General features: G+C 30.8%; 1 protein-coding gene across 1 annotated transcript in view; it reads right to left on the bottom strand.

The window, feature by feature from the left end:
- Positions 1-5115: 5115 nt before the first annotated feature.
- LOC107437870 (uncharacterized) overlaps positions 5116-23877 on the bottom strand; it is a 76800-nt gene continuing 58038 nt past the window's right edge. The window contains exons 14-24 of the mRNA XM_071180392.1: positions 22946-23106; positions 21707-21909; positions 20199-20388; positions 18647-18778; positions 17194-17315; positions 14527-14694; positions 13902-14052; positions 11133-11281; positions 9896-10073; positions 6846-7068; positions 5116-5378 (exon numbers count right to left, since the gene is read on the bottom strand). Of these exons, the coding sequence (XP_071036493.1) occupies positions 5228-5378; positions 6846-7068; positions 9896-10073; positions 11133-11281; positions 13902-14052; positions 14527-14694; positions 17194-17315; positions 18647-18778; positions 20199-20388; positions 21707-21909; positions 22946-23106 (1828 nt within the window). The 3' untranslated portion in view covers positions 5116-5227. The remainder of the gene's footprint in view (positions 5379-6845; positions 7069-9895; positions 10074-11132; positions 11282-13901; positions 14053-14526; positions 14695-17193; positions 17316-18646; positions 18779-20198; positions 20389-21706; positions 21910-22945; positions 23107-23877) is intronic.

Below are 23877 nucleotides of genomic sequence, written 5' to 3'. Positions count from 1 at the left end.
CTTTATAATCAAAATGAACGTAATAATCGTAACAAAAGGGACTTGTTTTTAAGAAATAATCAACAGTATTTGAAAAAAAGATTTAGACTTAGGAACATGGAATGTGTAACACAATAAGAAGTAATAAATGGTAATTTTGCTTATAGAGAGGTAATTTTAGCTGTCAAATTTCAAACGATTTTTACTTCTCTTGAGACACTTTTATAACAAATATTAAGATTGATATCTGTCAACACCTGATAGCTTTTTTTTTAAATTTCTTTTAGAAAGAATTATCTTTTTCTTTTTTTTTACTTTTGACATAAACGTCAAACATGAGCTAATAAAATTCGACGAGCAACATTCACCATACCATTTTCAATAATTATTGCTTTGTATATTATTCACGATATTGTCATATTCGATGCACCGATGTGTATTATCGGTAACCGGTTACATTACTAAATCAGAGCCTGACGTTGTCGTTGAGAACTTGGCTTCATAGCCTCAATAATCGACAAGTACTGATTTTTTAAATTAAGTTTGTGATATTTTTATTTTAAAGATAATAACATAAAGTTTGAAAATTTAAAATTAGTAATAAAAAATATATGAACAATTACTGAATTAATGAATAGTTGCTATTATAAATAGTTATTATTGAAATGTTTTAGCATTAGAATTTAATTAATATAAAAGCCTCGAAATAGAAATGCCGTTTAGATGAATGAGAATGAACATATTTATGTTTAACATTACCTCTGACAGAGGAACATAATATTTCTTTAATTTCCAATAACTTAAGATAGCCTGCTTATTTGTTTCTACCACGCTTTACTTATGCACTTAAACTAGGAATTTAGTGAGCTTTAAGCATGGATATTTAATTTTTTTCTCGTGGTTTCGTCTACTTTTATATTTTAAATATTTTGTAAAAAATACTGTTTCCATGACAACGCACGTTTTAATTTATGTTTTAATTTTTTTTCATAAATGAATTTTTTACTTTAAAATTTTTTTCACCACTGAATTTTCGATATTGCGTCCGAACTACTTAACACTAGAAGGGGAGATTGCTTACAAACCATTCGTGAAAATTTAAAAACTACTGAAAAAATTTACGATCCTAATTAGAGCTTTTGATCTCGAAGTATTAGCAAACATACATTCAGACCTTTAATTCTCTCTACAGAGAGATTTATTTATTCTTAATATTATGAGAAAATATATTGTCATTAAGCATAGACTATATTGCTTAGCATATACAATGTTATGCTTATACCATATGCACAGATAAATATCAGAACACCCAGTTTAGAATATTCATATGCTATGTGGGTAACATATAGTATGTTATGCTTCTGGCATTTGCATAGATAAATTGCGGATTATATAAAATATAAAATTTTAACAAAATCTGTCGAAAATTTTCCAAGAAATTAAATTTAAGACGTAAAATTTTCTTTTAAGAAAATTCAATTTCTCAGCAACTATTTGATTGATTTTGTTCAAATTTTTTATTTTACCGTACAAAAATACATTTTTAATATGATGTAAAAACTAAAAAACAATAAATAATCTATGAAAGTAATTTTTTTGAATATAATTTGTTTGGAAAAACAAATATTATCATTTTGATCGGAAAGTTTTAAATACGCTCAAGTAGTTATTGAGATCTAGCTTAAAATACTGAAAGTATAAATAACATTAAATTCAACTTATAACCTCTTTTCTGTCCTACGTTAAAATTACCTTTAAGATTGAATCTTAATAAGTTAAAATCCAATTATTAGAGCAATAAAAGTTAATCAAGGTTTTTTTCAAATTTTTTTTGCGCATTGTACAACACTTTAGACCAAATTATCAGCTCATTGTCCTTGAATAAAGACTTAATTATTAATTTTATTTATTAATAGGACAAATAAATTAAAATTAATGCACAGAAAAAACACATAGATGCACAAATTTAAGACTTATTAATCTCATAAAGGAAGAAAGGAAAATAATAAATACGAACCGTGCACAAAAAAATTTAAAAAATGAGATTTCAGAAATTGTTGCAATGTTCTCGAAACTAGAAACGAACAACGTGTATTCTTTTATATTAACTATGACACATGTAACTGTGCGTCAAATATTTCGAATCTTTAATCAGTGGATTCAGCTGTTTAAATGCACAACAATCTATTTTGGTATATAACATGTTTTTATGAACGTTTTCAAACTTTTCTACTATAAATAACTTCTTTACAATAAAAACCAATGTTTTATCAAATAACTGCCCATTGGAAAACATAACTTGAAAAGAGTACTACTCTGATCTCTGGTGATTTTTAAAACTCATATTTTTAACAATATATATGAATATTTAGCACTAATTTTGAATATAAAAAGTACTTTGAATAATAAAAGTTAACATTAAAAGTAATGAGAATATACGTAACTGTACTTCTAGGGTACAGCAGAAAGAAAATAAGTAGTCTTTCATCGTTAATTGTATGAGGAAAAAAAATTCTGCTGCTTTTCTATTGGTCTTCACAATTAGCCTATATATGAATGTTAGAAATTTTGTGCAATATTAATATTAAAAATATTTAAGCACAACTTCCACAATTTCTATGACAAAAAAAAAAGTTTTTTATATAGCTAACAAATCATCTATAGTCACTGTACTGATAAAAGAATCAATGTCTCAAAAATTCTCTAAATACGTTTCTTTGGGAGGTATAAAACGAAAGTTTAAAATTTAAAAAAAAAGACGCCATGCATGAATTTTTTTTACACTAAAATCAATTTTATTACTTTCAAATATTATTTTAAATACTATGTCTAAAATATTCTGTTAAAAAATAATATCGAATAAAGTTATATTTGTTCTACTGAGTGTAATTATTTGCTTTATGTTTGTAATTGTAATTTCTTTCAAATTAAAACCCATCCAGCGTCGTATAAAACTTAAAATAAAATGCTCCAAATTAAAATTATGTTATGGGCAGCTGGAGTCGGAAAAGCTTGTCTCATTTCGGATCAATACTTCGTTTCGTCTTTCATATTTTTCTTTCTATTTTCTTTTCCTATATTCATAGTATTTAATACTTGCTGAATGACCATTCTCCGTTCAGGGTGAAAATAATGTGAACAACCTATAAATCAGCAGCATCAACACTACGAAATCATGCACAAAGCTGAAAGACATGCATTCATTCATATATTTTTTTTTAAATAAAAAAAACAGTAATAAAATAAACACAAGCTAAAATTTTCCAAACATTTTTGATTTATAGGCAACAAAAAATTTAATTTATGGCAATAGAATAAACACCTGAGAAAAGCTTGATATTTCTCCACTCAGAGAAACCATTTTTTTCTCTACATTTTCAATGGTTTCGGGCTTTATTTCGAATAACAACAGCAGTTTTGTGCTTAAAACACGAGTTGTATGTGGATTGTCCACCTAAATTACAGATTGTCCTCCTTAAGAATTCCAGTTTCACACCCAGTTGACGTCACCAAAATGGCTATGTCACGCGACTTTTTCAAGCTGTTACTCAAAACAGTGATTGTTAGAAGGCTCAGGTGCCCTATTGCGCCACTTTGTTAAAGGAATTTTCGATTCCTCGTCTTAAATTTATGTTCACTTAAAATTGCTCGGGATTGCTCATTTTTAGTATTGTCAGAATAAATTTCAAAGAAGAAATGCGCCACTGTCAACTTTCGGTTGCAGCAGCATTTTCCTTATTAGTGCTTGAACGAATTCTGATAAGCCAGAATAGCCTGGTTGGTAGAACGTTAGGGCTCGTGCTTGTGAAATCGTGAGTTTGAATTGCGCCGACCAGAGAATTCGTGTTTATAAACGGTCACTGTTGCATGTTAAATCGGTGTGGATCACCAAAGTCCTCTAAGTTTCCATAACAGATCAATACCTCTAGGAGTACTGAATCGGAAATTAATGGATTATGTCAAAATTTTATTCTGTGGATGAATGAATTGAGTATGAATGTGTCCTCTCTGTAAAACTAACTGTGACGCGTGTGTGGCCATACATGACGCCACTGAGAAAAAAAAATTATTCTGTGGATGAATGAATTGAGTATGAATGTGTCCTCTCTGTAAAACTAACTGTGACGCGTGTGTGGCCATACATGACGCCACTGAGAAAAATATTTTATTCTGTGGGTAAATGAATTGAGTATGAATGTGTCCTCTCTGTAAAACTAACTGTGACGCGTGTGCGGCAATATAGGACGCCACTGAGAAAACAAAAACGCGCCATCAGATTTGCTTGTATTGGAAAGTGACATAAATAACAACAACAGGACTTTTGCTATCTTTAGTCTCATGAAGTATCTTCATTTATCTATGAGTGAGAGAGTCCAATCAAAGTTTCTTCTCATAATTAGAACTGTTTTGGCCTCACGGCACCAAGTTTGCAAGAAAGTTTTCATTATTTCCCAAAGTAAAACTATAATTCATGCATTCGTTTATTCATTCAGATGTTCATTTCAAACCACAAGAGTGAGACAGTACTCAGAATCGAAATAACATATGATTTAAAAAGAAATTTTAGATGGCCTACTCCTGCTTTAAAGTTTTGCTATAATTTTGTGTTATTTAATTTGCCTCATGTTTGTGTGCAAAAGCTGAGACTTTTTATAACTTTTTTTTAATTTCATTAAGAGTCCGCAAATACAAATCCTTCAAGAATAAATGTGCGAACATTACACCACAAATAATAACAAGTCTCCACAAATACAACGTCCCACTTTTATGTAGTTTTTGTAAACATCTGTTATGAGAATTGCCTGTAATATACACTAAGGATATACGGAATCGTAGAATAAAATCTACGAATCAAACGAAAAGTCCTTCTCTTCCCCCGCGCCCCAATGAAAAAAATTCACGAAAAAAAAGAAAATCCAGAATTTTTTGCCCTCCATTTACAAAAATTCATAAAAACTACTCATTATATTGACATTTTTTAGGGATTTAAAAGATTTTTTTAGGGTTTCAAAAGGATTTTTCTTTATTTAAGTTTTAAATGTCAAATATTTTTTAACAAACTTTTGGTTCTAGTAAATAAGTCAATGTAAAAAAACTGAAATAGTATAATTTCAACTTCACTTAGAAAAGAAGCCATTACATGCATATATTAAATTTATTTTTGAACTATGGCAAGGAAACTATTTTAAAATTAGTCATCAAAAAAAATGAAAGTCTTATTACTATAAAATCACAAGCAGTAAGTAGCTTATTTTTTGAAATATTCACAATCAATACTATCTTTTATTATATCCGATGCTTTTTCAGCGACCATAATTGTAGGGATATTTGTATTTCCAGAAGGAATAATGGGCATGATTGATGCATCCACTACACGAAGTCCTTGTACACCTTTGACCCTAAAACGAAACAAGAAATTTGTTCACATGTACAGAAACATTGGGTTACACATGTATAAATAAAGGTATAAAAATAGACATTTAAAGTTTCGATTCGATAAACATAAACCTTCTTTAGTTTCTAAACACACACATAAAAAAGGTTCTTGTTTCTAGAGCTAAAATTATAGTATGTTGGTTTTTGCATATTCATTTGTGGTTAATTCACGTTTTATTTTATTTATTTTTTTTTGTTGCTTAATTCAAGAAATTACTATTAACTAAGTGTACGTCTACATAAAAAAAATATACCCACGAGGAACATATTGACAGAAATTATTTAGAAGAATTATTCATTTCTGAGTTATGTAGTCAACTTATATTATATAAACAACAAATCAATCTCTTTTGGAGGAATGAATAATATTTGTATCTACTGTGCAGCGTTGAGATTTAAGTTGTCAAAATCGTAATATAAAAATAAATTTAAAACTATTTTCATACAATCATTGAAGTGAATCATGACGATGGCAATGAGCAAAATCATGCACATTGCTTGGTTATCATTGACAAATTCGAACACATCGAGCTGAATCTGAATAAGTGTCAATCCACCAACGGGAAATGAATCCCGTTCTTCACTAGGACATTTCAATGCTTCAACATTTGTTGAATCACATTTCAAATAGAAGAACACTCGTTTGAATTCTCATGTAATTAGCATTGAGATATCAAAATTGCTTTTGTTAAGTGTTAAACGAAATAATTAGTAAAAAAATATTCTGTGTTTTAATAAACAAAAATTTATTTAAACAAGAATATTCAAATGGATAGGGTATAATTTGTGCTACGTATGCAAAAGTTAAAAACAAAACCCGAATAAAACATAAATCAAGTACAGAAATGGACATACTATAACAGACATACTATTAAATATGTTCATTTCTGTACTTGGTTTGTGCTTTATCCACGATGTTTTTCATTTAAAAATATTTTTTTCTTAAAATATCGATAATAAAAACTTTAATAAGTGTACAACAAAAACAAAGTACAAAAAAATATTTTCGGCGTTTTCGTAAGCAAAAATTTTTATAAAACAGAATATCCAAATAAATAGGACATACTTTGAGCTACGTAGACTAAAGTGAAAAAAAAACATGAATGAAGCACAAATCAGGAACAGAAATGGACATACTATGAGATATAGCATATCCATTTCTGTGCATGATTTGTGCTTTATTTACGATGTTTTTCACTTTGAAAATTTATTTTTGTTAAAATATATATAGTAAAAACTTTCATTCGACATCAATAATAATTAAATAAAAAAAATCGAAACCTAAATTTTCTTTGCTATTTTAGATTTAGAAGACTATTAATATTTATCTATAGTAAAGTCAATATTACCATTATATTTGATTAATAATTTTTAAAATTCTAACCATAAACTTTAATGCATTGATTTTAACAGGTTAAAAATGGCAATACCTTAACAGTGGATCAACAACAGTGGTGGGATCTCGGGGATTTCCCATTTTAGCTGTTCCCACTTGATGACTCATTGTTATGATAACAGATCTTGCAACACACTCCAAATACTTGTCCATGTCCTCTAGGAATTCTTCACATCCAGGAACAGTTGTATTAAATGGTTTGGAACCAACTCTCTGCAGTTCTTTACTAGTTCCGATTTTCAAACACATTTTCATGCCTTGAGAACAAAAACACAGAGATTGAAATGAAGTTTAAGTTCTTTAGAATATTGTGTCCTACATAATGATTTTCGATAATAAAGCGATATTGCGTTGTTGTTTTTGTTTTTATTGCCTACTTGCCATTCCCAAAGCATGCTTGGGAAACCAAGGCTGAGGGTGCATTTCTTATTTATAAGTGGCATCATCTATGGCCAAGAATACAATTTCAGTCACACACACGTACCAGTATCTTTCCCTGGGCGGATCCATTCCTACATCCATTCATTCATCTACAGATCGCGATTTTCCCCTGAACTAGAAAATGATCAATCAGTGCCCCCAAGGATTTGATTTGTTATGGGAAGTTGGATGACTTAATGACACCAACAGATTTAACGAGCACCAGTCACCATTTAATACAAGAGGTTTCTTCGAATAATAACAAGGGGTTTCTTTGAACTCCCGTTCTCACGAACACTAATCCAACGTCCTACCAACTACGCTATTCCGTCACCTACGATATTGTGTTATAGTCGTTAATTAAACACAACTTCAAGTCATTAGAACTCTCTAGACAACAACATTGGCATTTTCTTATTTAAAAACTATTTACGTTTCCAATATTGTACATTATTTTAATTGCATTTGTTGACTGAACACCGAGTTACACAAGACTCAATAATAATAAAGAAAACTATAACTTTTTGCGATTGTAGTTGTTGTTTTCATAGGTCATTAAGGCAAGTGGTGCGATTGTTCCTGTTTTTCATTGGCGTCATCTATGGCAAAGAATTCGAATTTTGCCACACCCATACGTCACACCCGCTTAAAGAGCGAACCTATTTAAAGGTCCATTCTTTCATCCACAGGTCGTAGTTTTGACCTGGACCAAGGAACGACCATCAATCTCCAATCCCTCAGAGGTATAATTTGTTATGGGAACAAACTGGACAGATTTAACGTGCACCAGTCACCATTTACTAGATGGAGATAATCTTCGGCCTTCTGGATTCGAACTCCAGCGCAATGCAAACCAAGCTGTCCCGGCCTTTAATAATGGTGGAATAGTTAATAACTTTGTTCTTAAGTTTTAAGCCTTAAAATTTTGAATAATAATCAGAATACAATAAAAGTAAATGTCTTTAAATCAGGATAAAAAAAATTATTTACTTGGAAACAAAACTTTTATAAGTGAGTAATACCTATTATCTACAAATTACATGCTTAGTTTTTGTTGATTACAAATCAACATTTTTTTTACCATTACCAGAATCAAATCATATTTAAATACATAGATATTTTAATGTTCAAATAAAGTTGTCCTAAAAATTCGGAATAATTAAGAAAGAGATCAAATACTAAGAGCTTCACCTACTCTGCGATGTTGGTTTCGAAGTTTTTATTTAAGGACCTTCTATTGAAGGAAACTCATTTGTGTGTGGTTAGATTTTTATTCAGATAATATTTATTCAAAATTTGCTATTGTGGAGGATTTGAAAGTTTTGTGATGAGGAATTAAACGTACTTCAAACTTAAATCACGAGGTTAAAAGAGAAATGGAACTTGAAATTAAAACAGAAATGAAGGTATATAATTTTAATTAGTTGGAGTGCAGAAATTAATTATTTGAAGAATTTGTTGACTTAAAAATGGCATTCTCAGACATCTTCGCTATATTTTAGTTCCTCATTCTAATTTTTGTTCATTATGATTAAGAAACATTATAATTTTTTTTCTTTACAAAGCAACTTACAAGTGTATTTCTTTTATTTATTTATTTTTTGGATAATAGTTTTGAGGTCGGCGGCTTTGCTACTTTTTATTAAAAGGAACTTCTACTTCTCTACTTTTTCGTTAGATAAATATACATACATCTAATAATTTAATGTCCTAAGAAAGTCCAGAGAACATTTCGACAACGCCAAAAATATTCCCCCCAGTCACTTCAGCTCATCTGGATACCCTGGAATCTTGTTTTACTCATGTGAATGCTAATTCTCTTGTTAATGACATTAGTGCCTTACTACTTCCACCATAGCGCGTAGAAATATATTTTATCCTGATTCACCCCCCCCCCTCAGCCACTTAGCTTTTTTCTGCTCTGTTTTGCATCTTTTTTCTCTCGGCTACTGTGGTTTTTCTAGTTTCATTTCATACCTTTAATTATTCCATTTATCGTTCACAACTTTTCGTTTATGTTTCAAACCACTTTTGTTCTTTCTCATTCACTTCTGAAAATGGGCATCTGTTTTTGAGCGCTCGAAATAAGTCGACTGTATATTTTGAATTATTAAGCGAATAAGGTTTTTAATTAAATAATATCTTCCATTAAGTTTCTTATGATTACTTAATTAAACTATGATTTATTTTAACTATTTTCACCATTTTTATGCATTAAACTAATTTGAACTCTATGATCGGTACGGTGGCTCAATAAATTTTTTTCTGTTGTTTTCAATCCTAGATAAAAAATTTCTTTTTACCGATATTTTCCTATGATATTTTTTTATTATTTTACAAAGTTTAGGTCCCTAGATAAAATCAGCTTCGAGTTAAGCATGGAAAGTTGTCCAGGGTATATATCTCTTGTAGTTTCTGATATTTGAGGTTGACAGCGAACGTACCGTCTCTTCTGATAGTATAAGATATCACTTTGAATGTTTTAAAAAATTAAAGAGTCTCCTATTTTTAAAAATGCATGAATAAAGAAAGAAAAGAGAACCTATAATTTAATTGAAATTGGTAATTTCAACGAAGACTAAGATATACTGCTTAAAAAGGAAATGCTTAGAAAATATTCAACGGCTTATCGCGAAAAATGACTAAATATGAATAAATACGTACCTTCAATCATGTCTCTTAAATCTTGAGGATTAGCTAAATAGTTAGGATTGATGAGCGGTGAGTCAAACGGATTGGTTGATTTCAATTTTACAAACCCTTTACTTCTTACTTTCAAAATTTGAGACAAGCAAATATAAAATGGTTTCTTCTCATAGGGTCCATATATCTGTTTATATGCCTAAAATAAAAATAATTAAAATACTATTGAGGAAGATGGAACTGAAAATATTGAAACCTGTTTTACTGCTGTAGAAACTAAAACTGAGAGTACTAGATAAATAATCCTAAGAAATTGGTAAGATGTTATAGGATTGAAAACTTCATTCACTTCAGAAATAAACAAAACCCTGAATTGCCTCTCTGGCTCCTGGGATTGCTTTTTTTTGTTCTGTTTTTAATTACTTTCCTATCACTGTTTCTGTGAATTTTCATGTTTTTTTCTCATTTTTACTTTTTTATGTTTTGTAGGCAAATTTACGCTTTTATTTTAAGTCATTTTTGCTTCTCTACATTCACGTCTGGCAAGTCTTAAAACTGGGAGCCTATTTCTGATGCGCTTGAAACATGTCGACTGCTTGTTTTTTTCTGAAGTGAATGAAGTTTTTAATCGGGTAAAAACAGAGAGTAGTTAAAACAGGTATTGGAAATTTTCGACAGTCAAACAAGCTATAATGCTTTTTTCTTAATCCTCCCTTAGGGTAGAACACTCGTCATTTACATTAAAATAAGATTGGTTAATCTATTTTCCCAGCTAAGAAAAATTTATCATTTTATTTCAGATTTCTGTAGCAAAAAAACCCTTAAATGTTATAAATGTGATTTTTTCAATTGAATAATTTTTTACAACACGAAAAATTTTGACAAAAATCAAAAATACTTTTCTTCTAAAAAAGTTTTATTAGTAAATTAGTGTGTGAAGTTTGAATAAAATTTTTTATAGTACTTTATCTGCATTAGAATAGTGTCTACTATAGCTCTGTTAAGTATTATAGGGTTTTACTCAAACAACTGAGAAAATCAAAAAGCTCAGGCTTTAAAAATGTGAAATGGAGAGTGGTGCAGCAGATTTTACAAGTTATTACAGATGTCGACTACATATACTGAATGCAAAATTTATCCATTGGTTAGTGCATATAATTACACTGGTCCAATTGGTACATGCAATCTCTGGTACAACACTCCCCCTTACAGACGATTGTACTTAATAGATATTTAACTAGAATAAACTCATACTCACTGAGGGCATTAAACCAAATTGGAGCTTTGGTATTAATGTCGGAATTTCTACAAAATAGTTTTCGAAATTTGGATCATCCACAATAGGTCGAGGTGATTTACTGTTCAAAAAGGTCATAACTGATACAAGTTCTGGACCTGTAAGCGGACCTACAAAAACGAGCTATATCAAATCCTGATATCACACGTAGACATTATTTTAATTTTACTAAATAAGTTAATGATTTGAAATTTTGCTGAAATCACATGTTAATATTACTGAAACTTCTAGGGAAATAAAAGTATCATGGCATCAAGCACATGAAGTCTAATGATTTTTGAAATTCATGTGAGATCCTGAATATTTGTTTTCCTTTTTTTCTTATGATACTGCAGTAAGAAAATAGGGAAAGATTTTAGCTTAATCCCTTTGTTATTCTACAATTATATAATTTCAATTCCAAATCACTAAAAATCCTAATCTAGCTATAATTAACCTAAAATACTTTTCCACTCAAGTAAAATCTGAAAGTTTAAAAAATTTGGTTTATCATTTTTCAAGAGATAACCATGTTGATAAAATGCAACTGAAGAAAAGTACTCAGCCGGATTTGCACGTAAAAAGCAACACATGAGCCCCGTTGCATAACTAGTGTTTCTGCTTGATATTATTCAAAAAAACGTATGCATTTGAGAAAAACAATCCTTCTTATTTGTCCAATTTCAAAACCTCCAAAGAATTAAAGATAGTTAGGTACTTTATTTGCGCTGCACTAGAGTTGCACAATGGGCTATCGAAGACAGTCATGGAAACATCCCTGAGGATAATCCGAAGACATCACAATTTTGATCCTCTGCAGAGTGTATGGTTCCTGCGCTTTGGTAGCCCGGTAACCTACGCGCGGAGTCGAGCACTTTTACGGTAGAACATTTTAACGAGGACCCATACCCCTCTACTTCGAGCCCTATACACTGGCTGATCAAAGTGGTCACCCACCCGCTTACTGATTTCAGCCAGTGATGCTTAACTTTGGTGTTCCATTGGGACCCTGTCTTTATGATCAGTCCACAGCGGGACCAACAAATTGAGGAAAAAGGAAGAGTTTTAATAGCATATCGTAATTTCAAATTGGCATTTTTCAACAATCGGTATCTTTTAAAATGTAGGTTTTAATGTAACAAATAATCTGAATTAAAGTGTCACAAAATTTTTGTTCAATTAGCTCTTTACTTCTATTTGGGATCAATTTCTTTTACTTGCTTTGTTGACAAAGTGGTCTTAAAAGTGATTTTATCCACTTCTCTCACACCTAAGTTTTTATTCTGAAATTTAATTGATTTTATATATTTCACCTAACTCAAAACTCTTATAAATCACATTGATTCGCACTGTTTGTTATGTTCAATGGAATACAGACATTTTATTAGTTTTTAATTCAGTTTACATATGAAGTACATAGAATGTGGTTATAATGACAGGGTACTTTTAGTTATCCAGTTTTAATCAACATAGAGGCTGCTCTGGTCGATCAAGAATTTGCGTAACCTCGCCGAATTATACCAATACCTGTATACCAGTGTACCAACACCAATATAACAATTCTAATGTACCAATACCAATATAACAATTCGCATGTACCAATGTACCAATACCAATATACCAATACCAATATAACAATTCTAATGTACCAATACCAATATAACAATTCGAATGTACCAATACCAATATACCAATACCAATATAACAATTCTAATGTACCAATTCCAATATAACAATTCGAATGTACCAATGTACCAATACCAATATACCAATACCAATATGCCAATACCAATATACCAATACCAATATACCAATACCAATATACCACTATAGGATTATCGTCAGCAAACAATTCAGCGCATTGAGTGGCCCGTTCGATTACCGGATTTGAATTATATCGAGTATGTTTGGGATGCTTTAGAAAGACATGCCTCAATCCTTCTCCTCAGACCCTATCTCCGCTTGAAACTTCTTTACAAGAACAATGGTTCGCACTTTTAACGGAACTGGTAGACAACATAATTTAAAGCATCATGCATCACTGTATGTACTGTGTTGCTGCTAGACATGCTCATAATCCATACTGAAGATGCTTTTTCTTTTTCAAAGTGACACATCTGATTTATTCATTTTATACATATGCAAATTTCTGTAACACCATAATTGCCAGGTTTATACTTTTGATCTTATTTTATACATTATTATGTGCACCATAATATGTGTCAGTCACATTAAATTCTATGTGTAACTTTTTGATTTCTAGTCATTTTTGTAATTTTTCATCAATTAATGATAACCAGTGTACTAGAGCAGCGATGGCTCAGGGGATAGAGCGTTCGCCTTCCAATGAGGTGAACCGGGATCGAATCCCAACGAAGGCTGGTTGATACAATTCCGACAGTGCTGACACGAATTATCCTCAGTGGTAGACGGATCATGTGTTAGAGCCCCCTTGACGTCAGGCTAACCTCGTGGTCTTTCTCTCCATGTAACGCAAATGCGGGTTAGTTCCATCAAAGTCCAAGGCAACATTTCTCTCAATACTTGATCCACAAGCTCCCTTGTTTTCTGGATTGGGTTCAAAATTACAAGGATGCGAAGTTGAACATTAGTAGTCGTAAATCCAAAAATTGGGTCGGCTGTTCAACGACGTTTATAAAATAAAAAATATAAAATAAAACAAGAGTACTAAGTACAGAAGTTTTGACTATTTTTAAAAACTAAATATTCGTAAATAAATAAATCACATACCTCGACGATTGAGGATATAATCGATGATATTGTTTTCATCTGATACCTTCTGAAGAGCATCGGGAATACTTGGATCTAACTCAAAGTTAACAACAGCTGAGCAATGTTCTTGAAAATTTTCCCCAACTCTTAAATCAGCAACAACATTGATCTGCAAAGTAACAATTATTTTGTATTGACAAAAGTTAGGTTAATTGGTACAATCAGTAAAAACAGTTTTTCTTTCAGTTAGTTACTGAAAACTTTTAACTTTCTATTATTTTCAACTATCCTTGAATATGGACATTCAAGATAATATTTTAATCACACAATACTTCACTTCTGTCAAAAATTTGATAAGTCACAAAGCAAAACTAGTGTGATTGATTTCTGCACTCTATTTTTTGGATTTTTTTATTGCCACATAATTTCGCGATCACATAATCGCACTAATTTATCAAAACTCAATGCATAAGCATTTATTTCTATATTTATTGTAAATATACAATAGGCTTCTAATTCCTGGTGTAACTTTCTTCTGAACCAATCAATGTAGCCTTAAGAACCAGAAATAATTAATTATATTTATAACTATTAATAACATTATGATGTGTTTATTAGTTTAATGAATGACTGGCACACTTACACCATGTTTTTGAAGTTCTTTCTTCGGTCCTATGCCGGAAAGCATCAACATTTGCGCAGTATTCGTGGTACCAGCAGACATTATTACTTCCTTCCTGGCTTTTACGTTGAATGTTTTGCCATTAACGTCAAATGATACTCCTACTGCTCTATAATTTTCAATTATTACCTACATGGAAGTAAAATTAGAAATGTTAAAAAATGAAATATTGCAAAATCTTTGAAATAGTTTATGAATGAATTCTAGCATTAATTTGTAAATTAAATTCTCACTAAATTAGCCGTCGAGAAAGTAAAGAACGATTCATAATTCATAATTTTGTATACCTTTTGGTTCTCAAATCATCTATATATAATTCTCTTACGTGGCTCCCAAATTTTGGCTGTATTTCTTTTCCGCTGGTGGCAACAGTTTTCATTTTTAAAGAAGTACTTTGTACAACTAAATAAGATTCTTTTCACAACACTTAAATATTTACTTTATTTTCTTCATATATACAGAGAACAGTCGGCAAAGAATTCTGTTAGGCTAAAAAACAATTCGCAAAAAAAAGAACGAATTCTAAAAGAAATAAAAATAAACAACTTAAAAAATATAAATGCTGTTGCCAGCCATAGAATTTTTTGAAAGTTTTCTTAGCAACGTAAATCAAAATGACATAGAAGCGCAACTAGATCAAAATTATGATACCTTAACACTCGACGTAACAAATCCTTCAATTCTATAAGTGTTGTATCGCCAAATGCCCAGATTAACAATTGTGTTTTTAAAGAAATTCTATAAAAAGTTTTAAATAAAAAAACTTCTATCCAGCTACTTCTACAACTGCTTCTTGAAGAACTTGGCTCATTGATTAAAAATATTGTTTTAATTTTACAGTACTAACTTTACTTCTACTTACATTATTGCTATGACCCTCTTTCATTACATTTTACAACTTCATGCTAAATTTGAGGACTTTAAGTTGTTTTGTGGTTGAATACTGACATTTAGAAATGTGTACATAAAAAAAATAATATTTAGAGGTTAAGAGTTGCCTCAGAAAAATTTGAATTGTTGACATTGAACTTAACAATGGAAACAATCGTTTTTGTGAAAAATTGAATTGTATTGTTGACATCAAAACTAAAAATATTGTGTTTCAACTTAACAATACTACCTTAATTTATACTTTAGAATTGCCTCGGAGAAATTTGAATTGTTAGCAATGACTTAAACAAAAAGTTTTATTTTAACTGACAAATACTATATTATAATTTTAACTTTTTCTATGACTATACTCATTTTCTTACTCTTTTCTTTGTTTTTTATACATTTTATTTTTTTGTGATAAAATAAAAAACTTATAGTTGTTCTGCTTCTGAACACTGATGAAAACACAAAATGATGGGCTTCATCAACAATCAAAAATATATACATTTATTTTACAAATTCCATATTATTAAGGTGGCGCCCTTCAGAGAATTAAAAATACAAAATTATCTTCATCAAAGCCGATGCTTTACATCCGGCGTTCAGTGGCAGACTACTATTTCATATTGTTTTACAACACATGGCTTTAGCCCTCTGGTGGGAAAGACTTTAAAACAAAACTTACAACAGTTACTTTTCTCAACAACTGAAATTTAGAATAGTGTGATTAAGAAAAATATGTGAACTGTTTGCAATTTCAAATTAATATTGAAATGTACAGGTTTAGAATTTTCTACAGTGAAAAGTTTTCGGAACTTCAGTATTCAAAAAAGTATGCAAAAGCTAGACGTTAAGAACGTATCCAATGAGCGAGCAAAGCGAGCATTGGATTGCGAATCAATCCGAAATGAACTGCGAAAGCAGTTCCGGGGGTTGACGAGCGTCAGCGAGCAGGGGGCGAAGTCTCCTAGTTTTTTATATTATTGAACCTATTATCGTTATATTGATTATCCGAAAAGTAAAATAAAAGAAAGAACGAAAAAAAAAACTTTAAAAAAAAACAATTAGGTATAACTTCTCTCATTAAAAAAGGAGATAATAAAAAAAATTGGGACAATACTCAGTTCAAATTGCTTTTTGTACAATCTCAACAGCCACATTAGGACCCATAATCCTCATAGAATAATCCCTGACGTCTGTAAGCTACTTGAACATAGTTTCAGACCAGGTTCACCCATTCATGGCAACAGTTTTTCCAGCGAGGATGGTGTTTACCATCAAGATAATGCACCCTGTCATAAGGGTCGAATCGTCGAGGAACATTCCAGTGACTTTCAAGTCATGTCTTGGCCCCCAAATTCACCTGACCTTAATCTAATAGAGCATTTGTGGCCCTACTTAGAAAACCAAATTCGTGCTGCCTCACTACACCCTAGCAATGAGAGGGAATTGCAGGACCAGTTGGTGAGCGCTTGGTACCAGATACCTCAGACTACCTATCAGCACCTTGTGGAATCAATGCCACCGCGGGTGCTGGCAGTTTTGAGGGCTACAGGTGGTCCTACTTGTTATTAGCAGGATGGTCATAATGTAATGACTCTTCGGTGTAAAAAGATAGTAGGAAAAAGTGTTTTTTAAACTGTCTTCCGTTAAAGTGTTCTTGAAATTTTAAATCTATTCTGGTAAAATAATTTATAATATAAAATAATTTATAATATAAAATAATAATAATAAGGATGATAATATCAAATTTACTTTCTTCACATGAGCTTTCGGCAGTATGTGTAAATTTGTTCGATTCTCAGCTGGTACTAAATAACCTTTGGCTGTACTACATCGTTGTTGTCGTCTTACGGTTGCTTGAAAATCATAAAAACCTGAAATATGCATTTTCAGAGTTAATTAGAATTTATGCATTCTATGTACGTATCATATTATGAAACTTATTTAATGATAAATATAAGCGTGGCACATGCCACTCTACCATTTTCGAAATAATAAAGTTAGAATTTTACACAAAATTATGGTTAAATATTTTGCATTCTATTATATCGATTTCAACTCAATTATCCAAAAGTCTAATTGAAGGATTTGTTGGCAAAATAAACAGCTGTTTAAATCAGCAGCAGTTTTGCTGCTCATTCGTGCATCCTAAATTAAACAAATGATTCTCTAAAATTTATACCTTGAAACCAGTTAAGGTTCATAAATTCTTCCAATAAATTCATATGCCAAGGCATAAAGTTTTTCTATCAGAATTCCAATATTCGATTCAATTAACTTAATTAATTTAATACTTACGGCGACCGGGATAGTCTGGTCGGTAAGGCCCTTTGCCCATGTCCGAGAGTTCGTGGGTTCGAACCCCGCCGGCCGAAGACTCCCCGTGTAGTAAAGTGACTGATGCACGTTAAATCTGTTGAGTCGCAAAAGTCCTCCATGTTCCCATAACAAATCAATACCTCTGGGGGTACTGGATTGGAGATCGATCGTTCTCTGAATCAGATCAAAATTACGATCTGTGGATGAATGAATGGGTCCGATCTATAAACGGGTGTGACGTTTCTTGTGGCAGAGGTCGAATTCTTGGCAATAGATGACGCCGCTGGAAATCAAGACCAATCGCACTCCCTCAGCCTAAACAGGCGGGCGTCAACAACAACGACAACAATTTAATACTTCAAGGCGTAAGCCTTTCCTATCAGAATTCAAAACTTTATTGGCTGGAAACACTGGTAAATAGTTAACTTATAAATCAAAACAAAAGAAACTGTGATATGAATTTCAGCTACAAATTGCAATAAAGAGGATTTTTTCCACCAGATAAGCCGCAAACACATGTTATAATCGTAGTATAAAATTAGGAAAAAACAGCATAAAAAGTTTACCACACTATCTATAAAAACATTTTAAGCTTAAAATTAGGAACTTCGTGTATAATTTATACTCAGTACACAAATTTGTGGAAAGAATTGTTTTTTTTTTTTAAACCTTAACTATTTTCCATTCTTAAATTTCAGAAAATGGCCAGTCTAATTGTCTATTCCATACATCAAAAAGTACTACTTATAATGGAACAAAGAGGAACACAAATATATTTAGTTAAAAATTGTAGTGTGCTCTTGAACAAAAAAGAAAAAAAACGTGAAATCAAATAACTTACAATACACTTTAAATAAAAATTAAGGTAATTGCTTAACTAGAATACCTGTTTGTCTGGGACCATTAGAATCAAGTATTTCATAACCAAGGTTCAGCCCTGTTTTGTAAATTGGATTTTTTATTTCTGTTGCAAAATTTGGCTTTTCCACTGTTATAGGACCACCTATGCCATGATAGCCTATGAAATAAAGTCTTATTAGCATAAATGCATTTCCATTATATGGGTCATTCTCACAAAAACAGTCATTTTCATGTCCCCAGTATATTTTATGTTTGTTTTACAACTTACGAAAAAAAATTTTCAGGGAAAGTGTCCTTCAGAATGCAAGCTAACAAAAGAATAAAAATAAAATTATCAATTTTTATTTTTTATTTATTTTAGGTAATTAAAATATACCAATATGTCATTCCCTCACTTGTCCCCACTGCTGATTTAAAAAAAGAAAAAAATTGTTTCTGAAATAAAAATTTTTTTTTTACAAATTCGTGTTTTTTATTTCAGAATACTGAAATATAGAATTCAGAAAATCAATTTTAAATTTAATTTCTGATAAAAATATTAACACAGCACTATTTTAAACTTTGTCCCCAGTGTTTCGCGTCATTCCCTCACAACAATGTTCTTATCACCTGCAATCTTCTTAGAATAAAAATATTTTAATAAAAACTTCAGAAGTTAACAACTGGCATCATAGAACAAAATTGCAGTATGTTTCCATCTTCAACTTAAAGAAGCTTTGCTGTGGAATAAATTTGAATGAATCAAACCAGGTAAAATTTTTTACATTTGTCATTCCCTCATGTCATTTTTTAGAGTAAAATAAAATACAACTTCATCGAGAAAGTGGATAATTATATGTTGCTTTCTTGTATGAATATAATTGTATGTGATTGACTTCAGAAATTAATTAGGCCTAACTGTTATTTTTAAATTTTATTGAATTCGTCATTCCCTCACTAGTGTATAAAGTGAGGGAATGACGCTGAAGTGAGGGAATGATTCAAGATGAGTATATTATTAAATTTTTTTTTGTTCAATCGTGCCAGCCAATTTTATTTCCCAAACCTGTAAAAACTATTAAATATATAAGACTAAATTATAATAAATATTAGATATACTTAGTATGTTATCATTTTCAAACTTTAGGTAGATGTAACTTAGATAAAAACATGTATTAAAATAAAATATCATTCCCTCACTATTAGTGTCATTCCCTCACTTTTTAAATAGTGAAAATAATTAATTTACTTATTAATTAATTTGAAAAATAAATTAAAAAATTAATAAATTAATTTATTAAATTAATTAATTTATTTATTAAATTAATTAATTAATTAATAATTATTATAAATTAATTAATTATAAATTAATTATTTAAAAAATTGATTAATTTAAATATTAAGTATAATTTATAGGATATATACTTTCTTTATAATGCCATTACATATTTCTATTAATATGAAAAATTTCAGAGCTTTTTATTCACTTTACTTTTTTGGGATTTTATGAACTGAAAAATGACAGTTTTCATGAGAATGACCCATATATATACATATATGCTCATCAGATTTATGAATCAAAGATATCAATGTCTCACCATTTAGCAAATATGCTATGTTTTTGTTGTCCTCAAGTTTTAAAAAATATGGAAGTACATCGTCATAACTCCATCCATCTGCACCCTGCGCGGCCCAATCATCGTAATCGTGCCTGTTACCCCTTGTATATAACATGGCATTTAGTAAGCTTGAACCTCCTAGACCTTTCCCACTTGGCCATATCACTTGCTAAAAGAAAAAATACTTGTACGAGGTTTAGAGGAAGATTCAGAATTTCATTTATTTATTTATTTACAACTGATGCAAAAGGGACATATTTTACTATGTTTTGATGTCTTTCAATATAGAGACCTACACTGAGAACCACTATTTTTACCTAAGCAGCACCTGTTTCGTTGATAGTTAGATTTTCGCGACCTATGAAGGTGCGCTTGCGTGATGAGTTGGAAGCGAAAATCTGATACTCTGAGATAGAATAAATCTGTAACTAAGGTGAGGTATACGAAAGAGTTTTTGGTTTCATTTCATGACAGTGTTGATACGTCTTTATTCCTAACCCTCGTATTAAAAAAGTGCATATTGTAATTGAAGATAGGTTATTGTTACTGTTGTTACTTATCCTAACTGGTCTAGTTAATGGCCTTTATGAGCTTCATGGGTCAGTATATGTTCAGAAAATACGAAAAGGCCTTTGTTTCAAATCTGCCCTCTCAATTCTCAGGCAGGAGAGGTGATGATCGGGTGCGAAATTCGAGATATTGCATTTTCCACAGATGGAGAAAATCTTTTTACCTTGGCTAAATGTAAAACACTTTAATTGACAACTTGAAAGTCATGACATTGCAGTCTGAAATGCGTTCTCACTCTCAAAATTCAGAGCATCGCTAGGTTATTGGCGCCTCTTGAGGTGTCCCTCTGTTTAATGAACTGGCCGTTTTTACTCATTCAAAAGGGTACTTTGTTTACCTAAATTGCCTCATTTACGTTAAATTTGCGTTTTCTAGTAGTTACTTAAAATATTGAATTTAAATAGGCTTCATATAGGCAGAGAAATAGCTGCATTAACGTAGGTAGTGACCAGCTTGTAAGATTGAAGAGTAAGTCATAACACAGTCAAATTAAGATAAAACATCAATTTTAGGCATATTAAAGATAGTTTAGATAAATAAAATCAATGCTTGAAATGCACCCTAACAGTTACAGAAAATAGGAAAGCCCCTTGCCCTTGACATTTCCAGCAATTTGTTGCTAAGAAATTCTTCATAAATATATTCTTATGATATGTAATACCACCATCCAAGTTTGTAACCTACTGCTCTGAATCTCTTTCTTAGGCGAAGCTTTAAGGCTGCTTTTTACGTGTAACCAAAACAAAATGACCTTCACTATTTAATATATGTTCTTTTTACTCTATTTTAGCACATATCTAATACTAATAATTTTGTAATTTGGCGTCTTTCGCTTGCGCTTGGCTAACCAAAAGACGCTAATGTTTACAATATATAATAGGTTTTCATGATAGAGATATTTACAGAAAAAACCTTACTCTGTTAATTAGAAGTCTCCCGGTGTGATTTTGAGGGACAGTTTTATAAGCCCAGTCAATGTCTGTAAACCAAAAATTTCTTCCAAATGCAGGAATATCATTCAGTAAAGGTGGCACCCCTCCGGCTTCCAGCAGTAAAATTTTGACGCATGGTATTTCAGACAAACGGCTTGCAACAGTTGAACCAGCTGATCCAGCACCCACTAAAAGCCAATAATAAAGAAAAAATAATTTTAAATCAAGGTTTTTTGCACAATAAATTTATTTTACTATGTTAAGAAATATTTTTGCCACAGCCTTATGCTGATTGTTTTTTGTCCACTATGCAGTCAATATATATGATTAAAAAAATTGTTAATATGTGTCTTTGCTTGAAATAACTAATCATCAAATGGGAATGTATAAAAATAGTTTTATTCATATTTACTCAAAATAACAAGTGTGAAATTTTAATTTTTGATAGTCTCACTGAGATTGCACAACATTTAAATGTCTCTTACTACTAGTTAGAGAGTATCATTGGACACTCATATTCATTGCGTTTAAGAAAATATTTTGTAAAATAGAGGAACAAATCACGCGAAAACATAAAGGATAAACTTTCACAAAAAGAGATTTTTTTTTGTTCGTTTTGTTCTACTTTATTGTAGAGCACTACAATAATTAAATGATAAAGTCATTCTGTTATTAACATGACATTCTGTTTTTAACAAGAAATATATGCCTAAATATATTTTTTTGATTTGCGTGATGGTTAGATTGATTCGTGGCTCATTATTATAAAATTCTAGATTTACATTAATAAGTTACATGATAAGACTCACGACACATCAATGTCAAGACAAATTAAAAATTATCAAAATAGATTTTTAACATTTCCTGAAACGATATAGCATATCAACACGTCATAATGTAAGTATCTAAATTGACAATGATAAATAGACACAAGACTTCATATAACATAAAAAGTTATCGATTTTCAACATTAAGCATGCCCCCTTTTAGAACTGAGTCAGTTTTTGAAATATATTTCTTAAGATTTAACTTTTCATTATTGTATGTTATAAGGAATCATGATCAACTCAGCACAAAAGCAATTTGACTTGGCAACTAAGATCAAAAAAGCAACTTGCATGAGATTTTTTTAAGTGTTATAGCTACAATTTGTGGGTATTAATATATATTATATAATATAATTATAACAATTTTTTCGAATCCAGATATAAGAGCATCACTTACCAATAATAAAATCATATTCTGAATCAATTGTTGAAGGAGTCTTTGTGGGTGAAGGTGAGTTCTTCTGCGATGCCAGAGATATGAGCATAATTGGAAGCAACGGAGATGCAGCGAGCGGTGTAAAGTATGTCCTTTCCCTGGCTATGTCTATCATCCTAAGGCTTAAACAAGAGAAATGGAACCTTATTAGCTAATAATTGTTTTATTGAGCTACAGGGAAATTGAAAAAAATTCTAAAGAGAATGCTATACTGAGGGACAAATACTTCATTTCAAATTCTCTATCCCCTTCATAAGTATTCAAATATCAAAAAAGAATACTCAGGTAAACCTAGAGTAAATCATGAAGTTTTAATTGATGAAATTTTTTTCAAAGTATCCAAATCCAAACGAATTGTGGCGGGATTATGTATGATTAGGCAGTGGGCAGTTATCCTGCAACAATTTGTTTGCATTTGGATAGTTTGAAAAAAGGTTTTTCAGTATTTGAAACGTCATGGTTTAATCTGGGTTTAACTGAATTCACTTCTCTCGTAACTTTAAGATGAAAGTGCAGGAGAAACAAGATTTGCCACGAAAGGTTTCCCCTACCGCAAAGAACGTTATATTGCAGGAAAAATGCATCATGGCAAATTCGATTTCGACTGTATTAGAAATTTGAAAGAGAGGAAACAATTAGTTTAGGAACATCCAGATTAAACTATAACTTTTCAAATGCTGAAAGTTTTGCTTTCAAAATATCCAAATATGAACAAATTACTACAGGATTACACAGTGGAGAAGTAAACCATAATTTGTTTACACTTTATTATTTAAAAAACAAATCAAGATATTGAAACTTTATAGTTTACTCTGTGCACATCTTAACTCGCATTTTCCATAATTTAAATTTTAAATTACCAATGGTGGTGAAACCAGATATTATAAGAACTA

The sequence above is a fragment of the Parasteatoda tepidariorum genome, chromosome 4, assembly GCF_043381705.1.
Source record: "Parasteatoda tepidariorum isolate YZ-2023 chromosome 4, CAS_Ptep_4.0, whole genome shotgun sequence".
NCBI classification, from domain to species: domain Eukaryota; kingdom Metazoa; phylum Arthropoda; class Arachnida; order Araneae; family Theridiidae; genus Parasteatoda; species Parasteatoda tepidariorum.
The sequence above is the reverse complement of the archived record's forward strand: the minus strand, read 5'-3'. Positions and strand labels throughout refer to the sequence as shown.